This window comes from Aspergillus ochraceoroseus (assembly GCF_002846915.1).
Source record: "Aspergillus ochraceoroseus IBT 24754 chromosome Unknown P175scaffold_2, whole genome shotgun sequence".
Lineage (NCBI taxonomy): Eukaryota > Fungi > Ascomycota > Eurotiomycetes > Eurotiales > Aspergillaceae > Aspergillus > Aspergillus ochraceoroseus.
This window is the reverse complement of record NW_024468477.1, coordinates 4,005,569-4,015,975: the sequence shown is the minus strand read 5'-3', so window position 1 is coordinate 4,015,975 and position 10,407 is coordinate 4,005,569. Positions and strand designations below refer to the sequence as shown.

Genomic DNA, 10,407 nt, shown 5'->3' with positions numbered 1-10,407 from the left:
AGTTATAGTATGTTCTACTATATATTATATATTATATATATTATCGTGGTGACACCAACACTGCTGATCGCTGCACCTCCTCAACCATCCATCCCACTCATTTATTCTCTTCTTCATGAATCTGACCTGTTCTCCTTTCTTTTCTTTGTCTCCTTTCTTGTCTTCTTTCTCCTCTCTCCTACCCAGATCCATGGATTCACATCACTGCTTATCCATGGAAGGCTACGTGCAGGAGTTCATCTGATTGTCCGAACCAGCGGATTGCCCCAACTTCTGACCCTCTTCTCCTTCTCCTTCTCCTTCTCCTTCTCCTTCTCCTTCTTCCTCTTTTCTTCTATCTTTCTGACTTCCTCTCTCTCCCTCCTCATCCTATTCTCAGCCTTGTTGTCGTCCAAAACCATGAGCAACACAGTCTCCGACCCTCCCAATAATACCCCCAAACCTACCGCTCGCAAAAAGATCCGTCCAACCTATTCTTGCCTGAGTTGCCATAAACGCAAAGTCAAGGTAGATTTCGTTCATCCGCGGTGGCTACGAATCTTTCTCGCTAATGCAATGATCTCTAGTGCGACCGCGTCAAACCATGTGGTGCCTGTTGTCTTCGAGGCACTCCATCCGAATGCGAATACGGCACTAGCAAACGGGACCGTCACTTTATCCACCAGTCGACTCGGATTGAAAATCTCGTGCGCACATGCGAATCCTTGAAACAGCAACTCGCAGAGGCCCGTCGCCTGGCCAGTTTACCCGCGACCAAGGACGACGACGACGAGGAGGAGGAGGAGGAGGAAGGAGAACTACCCCATCGCCCATACCCGATCGCAGAGAGCAGCGATGACGAGATCGAGAACGAGGACGAGGTGTTCGACCAACCCTCCGTCTCCTCCTCGTCCCCTTCGTCCTCAATGTCAGCCGGTTCGCAGACTCGCTCGGTGAACGCCATACGGGACAGACAACCGCGCAAATCGAGTACGTACGACCTGTCAAGCCAGAAATCCACCGCTCTTGTTTCACACCCTGCTTTTCCGAGATCTCCATTGCATGATAAGGCTCGACTGACAGACCCAGCGCTGTCCAATGCCGTGATCGAGCTCTTTGTGGACCGGCTCATCGACAACTTTAGCCCGCGTAATATTCCCGGCACCATTGCGCTTCGGGAAGCCTCCTCGATGCGAGTTTTCTCGCCCTTGCTGTGTAAGGCATTCGAAGCCGCCTCGTTGACCTTTGCTGGCCGGCACGATGGCAATCGCTACGTCGAGTTGGCCGGTCATACCCGTTACGTCCGCATGCTTCGAATGTTGCAAAACTCCTTGCAGGATGGGGAGGGCCGCAACTCTACCGAAGTTCTCGTCGTCGTTCTCCTTTCCACCATTATCGAGGTGCGCTCTCCAAGAAAGAAAGAAAGAAGAAGAAAAAAAAAAAATTTTTTTTATTGTATTTATTGGCTGATCCGAAACATGTATAGGCGTTCAAACAAACGTCTCAAGACTCGATTCTCAAACACCAGTTGGGGGGACTAGAACTTCTCAAGGCAAGGTCCCCTTACCGTCATCGTCATGGGATTGAGCGGTCGCTCTTTGTGGATCTCCGCCTATACTGGGTACGTCCTGTGCATCCCCTGTGCATCCCCTGTGCTCGTTGGGCTTTTTCCTAACAGACCCCCAAGGTCACGGCAGCGCTAGCGCACCGGCAGCCGACGTTCATGGCGAGTAAAGAGTGGCTCACCGTTCCCTGGCCCACCGAAGCCCCGGCCAAAGACATCCTCCACCGTCTACTCGACGTCGCCGTGCATATCCCCGGTTACCTCGCGCAGGTCGACGAATTATCCGCCCGGCTCCGAAGCTACGACGGCAATCAAGGCGCCATGTCCCCGGGCGAGCTCGACCTGCTACAATCGGCCGTCTGGGGGCGCGCAACAGAACTGCAATCCCAGCTCCACATATGGAAGAGCGTCTACGCCGACCGGTACTGCCCCGGCGCACCATGGGAAGACATGGCAGAAGCCACGGCGGCAGCACCGGCTCTCGCGCAGGATTTCCCCGTCTTCCGATGTCGCAACGCAAGCACGATGCAAGTCTTCGTCCCCAAATCCTTGGTGTTCCCGGACCTCCTCCACGCGACCTCTCTCACGTTCTACTGGGCGCTCTTCCTCGTGATCTCCCCCCGCGACACCGGCCTCGTCACTGTTCTGGGTCTCCCGGAACGATACCAATATGCGTGCAATATCTGCCGTAGTATGAAATACTACGTGGAACATATCCCCGGCTCGCTCGTGTCGCGGATCATGTTTGTTCTCCGGGCGGCTTTTGACGCCTTTGCCGATGATACCCTGGAGAAGGAGTTTATTTCGCAATTGTTTTCCTTTATCGGGCGCAAGTTCCAGTTTCCGGTCTTCACCAACAAATGCACTTCTTCCTCGGTGCGAAGCTCATAATATATCGTCTCTGAATCATTCCTCGCACACCTTGATGATACCGACGACTCTTTCTAGTGGATCGATTCACCGTCAGCTGGCTGGCGATCTTATACCCTATGATAATGATGGCTTACGACTTGCTCTGTATTCTTTCGCTGTTGATCTGTGGGACTGATACCTCTTTTTTTTTTTTTTAATTATAATTCCGATCGAGCAGAGTGAACTACCACGACTTAATTGAGACGGTTCAACTGGAATTCCCCACGTATAATAAATGTAACCAGAGAAATTCAACAAATGTAGTGTATTTTCTCATTCTTGCGGATCGATGAGCTAGAGTACAGTAAGTAACCTTGCTAGCTATACATATGAACCAGTTCTCTGTGTTCGTGAACAAGCCAGTCAGTCTCTATCCTCGTATATCAAGGTAGTCTCTATAAAGTAGCTGACTGGCTGGTTTTCTGGAAACATGCACGAAGAAATAAGATCTCCACTCCTCATTCAGGGTGTTTCGAACAGTACTACTACCCACTTTAATACTCGTAGAGGAGTAGTGTACTCAAGTTGCCATCTGCCTGCATTAGGAGAGATGGATGCCCTCTCTCTCTCTCTCTCTCTCTCTTAGATAATTCCCAGTGACTAGGTGACCGCCGACTAGTGCGGGAGAATCACGTATGTAGTATGCCCGACGAAAACGCACCTCTTGAAAGCAGAGACGGGAGTCAGCTAAAACCAGCCAAGCTGGCTACGGCGATTGGTTCCATCAGTTGACCAAAAAATAATACCGGACCAGAGGAAGTGCTCCGTCGAGACATCTTCTAGTGGAGGTAAAGGTTGACGGTTAGCGATGCGGCGGCGTCTTCACCCCCCACCCCCCCCGGCGTGCGACAGCCCCGCGTCAAGAGAGATAAAGGCGTCGTGGTAATTGCATTCCGGGGGAAACGGCGGGTAGTCTGGCAGACTGGGATCGAACGAGTGTTCTACTGCTGCTACTGCTGCTGCTGCTGCTGCTGTATGGTGAAAGTGAACCCGCCGTGGTGGTGGAGGGGGGATGGTGAACCCGCCTTGCGGGTCAACGGGGAGCCAATTCGAGGTGAAGCGCGTGGTACCGTCGGGCATTTCCAGCGGGATGAGATGCTCGTCGTCATCGGGGTCGTTGGTCTCGTACTGCTTCCTCTTCTTCTGGTGGTGGTGGTGGTGGTGGGGAATAGGAGTAGGAGTGGGAGCGATGTGGACAGCAGCCGCCACAGGGTCAATCGCCGCTTGCGTGTGCATCGGGGCGAAATCGCGCTCGCTCTCGTGCTCTGTCTCGATTGCGTCTCCGGCTGTGGTCGTCGTCGTCGTCGTCGCCGGGGGTAACTGGTACACCTGGGTGAATTCGAAGAAATCCGGATCGCGTTCCCAGTCTGCCTCGCTTGGGGGGGAGTCTGTGATGGGCGAGGAGGAGGAATGGTATACGACTGGCTGGGGACTGCTGCTGCCTTGCACAGAGAAACTGTGTGCGGGGACATTCATGTATAGGGCTCGTTCTGAGGCGAGCTGCGAGGTCGATCGAAGGAGGCTCCCGAGAGTATACGGAGCAGCGCTGGCATCATCGCCATCCGTGGCCGATGTAGCGTGGAAATGCACATCATCCTCAAGTCGGGGTTTTTTTCTTTCTCCGTGCCTCCCGGGAAATGCATACCTGCTTGACACTTGCCCCAGTCTCGGGGATGAGGGCGGTTCGTCGAACCCAGTATACCACAGCTCTTCGTCGCCGGCGACTCCTGGCTCCAGACTGAACCCGGGGCCAGGGTTCAACGGATCAAAGGCCAGAGGAGGCCAATGGAGCGCATCGCGGGTAGTCTCAGCCATGGCGATATTCCTGTCTCAAATGAAGCCAGCAGTGGGAACCGTCACGCATCCAGCATTGCAATCCCGTCAGTCAGTCAGTCAGTCAGTCAGTCAGTCGCCGGGGAAAAGCGCAGACCCTGGGGTTTAAATCCGAAAAAAAAAAAAAAGAGAACGGATCCAATCCAGCATGACACAATAGAATGCATCTCGTGAACGCGCTGGACGCACTCGGTAAAATTCGCAGCTTCACGATGATTCGATGCCCGCATCTTCTCTCCCCTCAACACGGGGTCGATTCGGGGAAACCGTACGATTTGTTTTAATTTATTTTCGAGGCCATGTGCCAACGGAAATTAACCGAGCTCGGTTCCCCGGATTCCAGCAGGACGCGGAGACTGGAGTCGAGTTCTGTCTACGACTCGACAGAATGCGAGCCAAGTGAAAGCCAGCCGCGGCTTAGTGTCTGCTTAACTCTCGGGTGTGAGGGTGCTATTAACCGGCTCGGTCATTTACAAACTACCCGACTCGTTCTGGGGCCTCTGCGCTCTCGGCCCGGGCTGCTCTCTGTCTGGGGAATACATTCTGGCTGGCTTGCATGAGCGAGGCTGCACTGGCGGAAACGGATGGCGGGTAAAGAATTTATCCAAATCTTCTGCTTTCTTTCGCATGGAAGGGGAATTACAGCTCATATCGTCTGACATTTGCATATTTTACATACATCAAAGAAGGAATCGACCTCGGTACCTGACAAGATCGATCGGATCCAGTGCCACGAAGAACCACCCCCCCCCCCCCCCCCCCCACGTTAACAGAACCCCGGATGGCCAGCGGAAAGCAGAGTGAAGCGGCATACAGCAACCTAAGCCCTCAGAGAGCCAACCCAGTCCCTTTCCTGGTCCACCGGTAGAGGGCTAGGACGGCCTTGCGCCGGTGCCGGATCTCGCTGTGGTTCAGGGGACGCCCCCGTGCTTGGGCCACAGCACTGCGCATGACCTGTCGGAAGTTTCGCTGGTACTCGGTATTCAACGTCACCACGCACGACTCCGTGGCCCGGATCATCACCTCGCATGCGGTGAGAATGCCCTCGCCGGCTTCCTTCTGCAGACGCTCCACGATCAGGAGGAGCAGAAAGCTCCCCTGCAGCAGCTGGATGCCGAAGAAATAAGGCATGAAGCTGATGTCGGGGTCGAATCGGAGGATCTGGGCCACGGAGTCGGCGGCGTCCAGCGCATGCGAGATGGTCGACGCGAACGCCGGCGACGAGGTCCAAAAGTCTTTGTCTTCGATCAGGGAGACCGGGTCCCACTTGCCCACGAGGAGAATGTGCAGCACATGCACCAGGTACGACGCGTATGAGATGACCGTTTGTGTGTGCCAGGACGAAGCTGGGGAGAGAGCAGGTTCGACTGGTCGCGGGTCGGATTTTGCGTGTAGTAGCGCATCTGGATCAGATGCAGTCGTCGTCGTCGTCGTCGTCGTAGTAGCAGTAGCAGTAGCAGTAGCAGCAGTAGTCGTCGTCGTCGTCGACGTAGTCGTAGCAAACGTTGTGAGGCTGGCCTTGTAGATCTCGAGCTGGCGCAAAACTTCACTGACATGCACGTTCCATGCATCTTTCCCATGAAGTCGTATGCCAAGGATCGGATGATTCCGTGCCTGATTCAGGTCGATCAGTTCGCCGGTGATGGTCATAAGAGGGAGGAAGAAGCCAAAGATCGAGTGGTCGTGACAGATGAAATTCGGGAACACGCGGCGTTGATTCCTGTCGCCGGAAATCAAGCACTGCGGCCCATCCGGCTTCGGGCTGTTGCTGTGGATGTTGCCCGATTGCCATGAGCCCTCGTCGAGTGGCAGCAAGAGATCCTCGCTTTCCGCATCGAGCAGGGCTAGTGGTCGGTTGTAGCACAGTGCCAAATGGCGGTCCATAATATACAGCAGCCACCACGTCCGACGGCGTTCCTCTCGATGTTCTTCGGTAATGGTGTTGGGTACATCGCGCGGACGTTCACACACACAATCGAGACTCAATCGCGTCGGGTTTGAATAATCGAAAACAGGGCCCGCGTCGGCGCCATTCCACCCGGGCAGGGAGTACTCAAAGGACGGACTGGATCCCTCCGTCTGGCTGTCAGCGTTGGGCATCACCTCGATCTCTTGGTTGAGCTTGAGTTCCCTTGCGAGAGTGAAAGCCGCATGCCACCTAAAACAAACAAAAAAAAAAAAAAAAAAACTTGATTAGCACCCAAGTCAACTCGAGGCGCCGGGAGGTCATTATCGCTACCAACCATCGCATGCTAGCGGCCTTCTGCTCACTGGAGGAGATGATCGAAGCCACATGAATGTAGGTGATCACGTCGTCCAGCGATCCTGCCGGACCGACAAGGCCGCGGTCATCGCCGCCTCCCTCGAACGGATGATGTACAGTCGTCGGAGGACCATCCTGGCCAAGTCCCGAGAACCCCGGGTCGTGGGCTGCCGTCGATGCGTCGCCCTGATCCTTGAACGAGACGTGGATTAACGGGCGCAGCAAGCGAATCGTGAGGGCGCAAAGAAACTGACAGATCCTCTTCCGCTGCGGCGGCGAAATCGGCAGGGAAAACGCCCGGTCATCCAGCGCCGCAACCCAGAGCATACTCGCCAGGAGCGCCGGGCTGCTCGGTCGCGGAACGTCCTTGCTGAGAAAGGAAGCTTTGCGCAAAACATAGCCATGGATATGGTGGCAGACCGGGTGCATATGGGTGGAGAAAGCGCTGGTGAAATACAAATCCAGCAGGTCGAAAACCAGCTTCCGGGGCAAGCTCGCCTCCACGAACGGCATCAAGGGCTGCAGCACCGGATACTTCAAGGCCAGAGGAGGAGGAGGAGGATGAGGAGGAGGTGCCGGGAACGCTCCCGACGCTGGGCCAGTGCCCGTTGCTCTGGATGCCTGCGACGCAGACGCACTGTAGGCCGCCAGCTCCACCCCATTCCAAACATCAAACACCCGGGGGAAAGGCCCCTCCACAACTTCGTATGAACCGGGCGACACCTGCGTCCCGGCGAGCCATTCCTCCGTCAAGCTGCCACCAGGCCCGGGTTTCCGAGCGGGATCCGCCGCCTGCGAGCGCCGGCCATCGAGGCTCGCACTGGACCCGGTCAAACCATTCGTCGCAGGCGACCCGGGGTGGAAAGTCGACGGCGGAGAGTCATTGTGCACTGGAGGTAGTGGTGCTGGTGCTGGTGCTGGTGGTGGTGGTGGTGGTGGCGGTAGCACCTCGACCTTCTTCCCCGCAGCCGGGGCTGAGAAGCGGGCGTCCGGGCTCTGGCAGGAGAAACTGTCTGGTCCCTCGGGGTGTTTCGCCTGACTGGACTCTGTCACTTTGGATCGTGCGATCCGTCCCCGTTTGCGACGCTCTCTCGTAAATTCGCAATGGGTATCGCTGCGCAGACATCGCGAGCAGGGGAACGCCCGATCACATCGCACCCGACGAGAGTGACAGGAATCGCAAGCTATGCGGTTGCGCCTCCACCGGTGTTTGGCGGTGCTCTCAGGCGGAGCATCCTCGATGGCACCCGGAGCATTCCCTTGCTGGAGGTCCCCTTGCTGGGAGGAATCCATTTCAGGTCCACATGGGCAGGGGGGAAACAGGGGAAACAGGGGAAACAGGGGAAACAGAAGGGAAGAAGCGGAGGATGCGAAGAAAGCCTCCAGTTCCCCGTGGAGAAACCGGGGGGGTCTTTAGTGGCAATAACGGGTTTAACCTTGACCACGACGCTATACGTGGAATCTTGCCATATATCCGTTCGTGTTCACTTAGGGCTAGAGCAAAGCACAGCAAAGCCAATAAAAACCCGTAAGATTAGGTTAAAAATGGCAATAAACTGACAGACCGAGAGAAAGAAAAGGCGAGCAAGAAAAAAAAAAAACCAAAAAGACATCACGGGGGGGTTCACTGGGTGCACTCTAGAGAAGACTCCGCACGCTACTATAGATCGAACCCACAAGAACCGGGAGTGCATGTAGTAAATTAATCGGAAAGTGGGACGTTGGTCATCTGGACTAAAGACCGACCTTGAACTAAAGAATTTCCAAGCCTGCTCCCAAGACGGGGGGAAATGTGGGACGAGTCTATAGTGAATGCTTTCAGAACCCAAATTACATCTACATCTCCCCTTGGCAGATGGGCTATTGTCCCTGACTCGCTCGTTTATAACGCTCCAGCGCTCGCTGTCGACGCTCCGAGTGATTGACCATCGGTTCCGGATATCCATGTTGTCTCGCTAGATCGCCCGCCCCGCGCTCGTAGGGAGCATGGATCGCTGGACCCTCGATCTCGCGGAGTTCAGGCACCCAGCGTCGGATGTAGTCGCCATCAGGATCAAAGCGTTCACTCTGCCGCAGCGGGTTGAAAATTCGAAAGTAAGGCTGCGGATCAACGCCCGTACTCGATCCGAACCCCCATCCACCGTGGTTGGACGCGAAATCGCCGTCGACGAGCGTTTCCATAAAGTACCGCTCGCCCCGGCGCCAGTCGATGAGGAGATCCTTGGAGAGGAACGAGGACACGACCATGCGCGCTCGATTATGCATCCAGGCGTCGTGGCTGAGCTGTCGCATGGCAGCGTCAACGATGGGGAACCCTGTTCGCCCTTTGCACCATGCTTGGAACTGGTCCTCGTCGTATTCCCACTGGAGATTGGTGAATTCGGGTTTGAAACATTTGTTCATACTGCGCAGCCAGCCGTGGGTTTAGTTCTCTGATTGTAATGAATGACATGGGGTGAAGGAGGGGATGGAGGAGGAGGGCAATTACCAAATAAAAGGCCAATGGACCAAAACATGTTTGTAGAAATCTCGCCAGGCCACTTCACTGATCCACGATATGAATCCCGGGTCATTGCGGGCGAGCTGGTTCTTATTGGCCTTGCGTGCCTGGACAACTGCCGTCCGCGCACTTAGGGATCCGCATGCAAAATACGGACTGAGAACAGATGTATGATCCCCCGCCATGAAGTTCCGGTCCTCGTCATACGCCGTGGCTTTTGTCTCCAGGAATGCGTCCAGCCGTCGCCTTGCTTCGTGTTCGCCGGCGGGGTACAGCCGACGCAGATGCGTGGCCTCTTCATCGGAGAGCGTTTTGTTCGCCGGGGCAGCCGGCACCTTGCTCTCGAAAAGCTCGGCAAAGTGCTTTCGCGCATCGCCCGGGTTCGACCCAGGATCGTCCGCAATCTCGAGGGACTCCGGGTTCTCGTGGAGAAAGGCGAGCCAGGCACGATACCACGGGGTATAGACTGCGTACTGCTTGCCTTGCTGGCTGGAGAGGGCTCCCGGAGTGACCACGCAGGTATCATGGGCGGCTTCGAATCTAATGCCGTTTTCCGCGCAGAGTCGAATCAATTGGGCCTCGCGACGCAACTCGTCTACCTCGTACTCGAGGTTGGTGTACACATGATTTGCGCCCCATTGCTGGCACAGGGCCACAATCCTCTGGGGGATGTCCTGGCGCTGTTCTTGCGTTTCGATGTAGAGTGGAATATCGAGCTCGCTGAGATCGCGTTTCAGCTGCTCCAGCGTCCGCAGGGTCATATCTACCCGCGCAGGACTGCAAAGATGAGCCGTCAGATCCTCGGGAGAGAGGATATAGAGACCGATCAGGGGGACCTGATGCTCGCGCGCAATCTGATACGCCATTTGCAGGCCCCTGTTGTCGTGCAGTCGCAGATCCGTTTTGAACCAGTGCACGACAGCAAGATTGGCCCTGATGGCGTTTCGCTGCTCGACTGTGCTGTCCACCATGTATGCCTTTTGCAGCGTTTCGATCGGCCGCTCGAGGGTGCCATTGACATAGGCGGCGCATCGCTCATTGCTCATTTCCGGGGGGTAGAACTCGCGAAGAACGATTCCGAAATCTTCGACCTGTTGCGCATGGGGATGGTATCTGGAGGACTCCGATTTGATCCGCTTGGTGTCTTTTGTTTTGCTGCTGGCGTCCTCAGCTCCTGCGCTCGTCGACGACTTGCGTTTCTGTGGCGCCATCGGAACAACGGGTACGATCGGTCTCGGAAAAAGTTGCGACGTAGATAGTAGGATATGTAGTTGCTAAAGCCTTTTGGAAACGATGGATCATTCTGGCATGTCTCTCTTTTAAGAGAGAAGCAGCTGGGGGTCGGTGTTTTCATTC

General features: G+C 55.5%; 4 protein-coding genes across 4 annotated transcripts; 1 reads left to right on the top strand and 3 right to left on the bottom strand.

Annotated features, from left to right (window-relative positions):
- The first annotated feature begins 62 nt into the window (after nucleotides 1-62).
- Nucleotides 63-2,649, top strand: P175DRAFT_0455481 (Zn(II)2Cys6 transcription factor domain-containing protein). The gene is made up of 4 exons (XM_040894602.1): nucleotides 63-507; nucleotides 567-1,379; nucleotides 1,466-1,600; nucleotides 1,667-2,649. Exons 1-4 carry the CDS (start codon nucleotides 400-402, stop codon nucleotides 2,432-2,434), a joined length of 1,824 nt encoding a protein of 607 aa, XP_040754933.1. The 5' UTR covers nucleotides 63-399; the 3' UTR covers nucleotides 2,435-2,649.
- A 628-nt stretch (nucleotides 2,650-3,277) lies between these two features.
- Nucleotides 3,278-4,270, bottom strand: P175DRAFT_0491890 (uncharacterized protein; the record flags this gene model as incomplete). The annotated part of the gene is made up of 1 exon (XM_040895859.1): nucleotides 3,278-4,270. The coding sequence occupies one exon, from the start codon at nucleotides 4,268-4,270 to the stop codon at nucleotides 3,278-3,280; it is 993 nt and encodes a 330-aa protein (XP_040754932.1).
- Nucleotides 4,271-5,116: 846 nt separating this feature from the next.
- Nucleotides 5,117-7,844, bottom strand: P175DRAFT_0491889 (uncharacterized protein; the record flags this gene model as incomplete). The annotated part of the gene is made up of 2 exons (XM_040895858.1): nucleotides 5,117-6,446; nucleotides 6,532-7,844. 2 exons carry the CDS (start codon nucleotides 7,842-7,844, stop codon nucleotides 5,117-5,119), a joined length of 2,643 nt encoding a protein of 880 aa, XP_040754931.1.
- A 567-nt stretch (nucleotides 7,845-8,411) lies between these two features.
- On the bottom strand, nucleotides 8,412-10,262 carry P175DRAFT_0430947 (deoxyribodipyrimidine photo-lyase PHR1; the record flags this gene model as incomplete). Its single annotated transcript, XM_040893450.1, has 2 exons — nucleotides 8,412-8,955; nucleotides 9,040-10,262. 2 exons carry the CDS (start codon nucleotides 10,260-10,262, stop codon nucleotides 8,412-8,414), a joined length of 1,767 nt encoding a protein of 588 aa, XP_040754930.1.
- Between the last annotated feature and the right edge of the window lie 145 nt (nucleotides 10,263-10,407).

Bases quoted from the DNA above. Each gene is read 5' to 3' on its own strand.
- P175DRAFT_0455481 (XM_040894602.1), top strand. From the start codon at position 400: ATGAGCAACACAGTCTCCGACCCTCCCAATAATACCCCCAAACCTACC. The intron at 508-566 runs GTAGATTTCGTT...AATGATCTCTAG, and splicing joins GCCATAAACGCAAAGTCAAG to TGCGACCGCGTCAAACCATG. The intron at 1,601-1,666 runs GTACGTCCTGTG...CAGACCCCCAAG, and splicing joins TGGATCTCCGCCTATACTGG to GTCACGGCAGCGCTAGCGCA.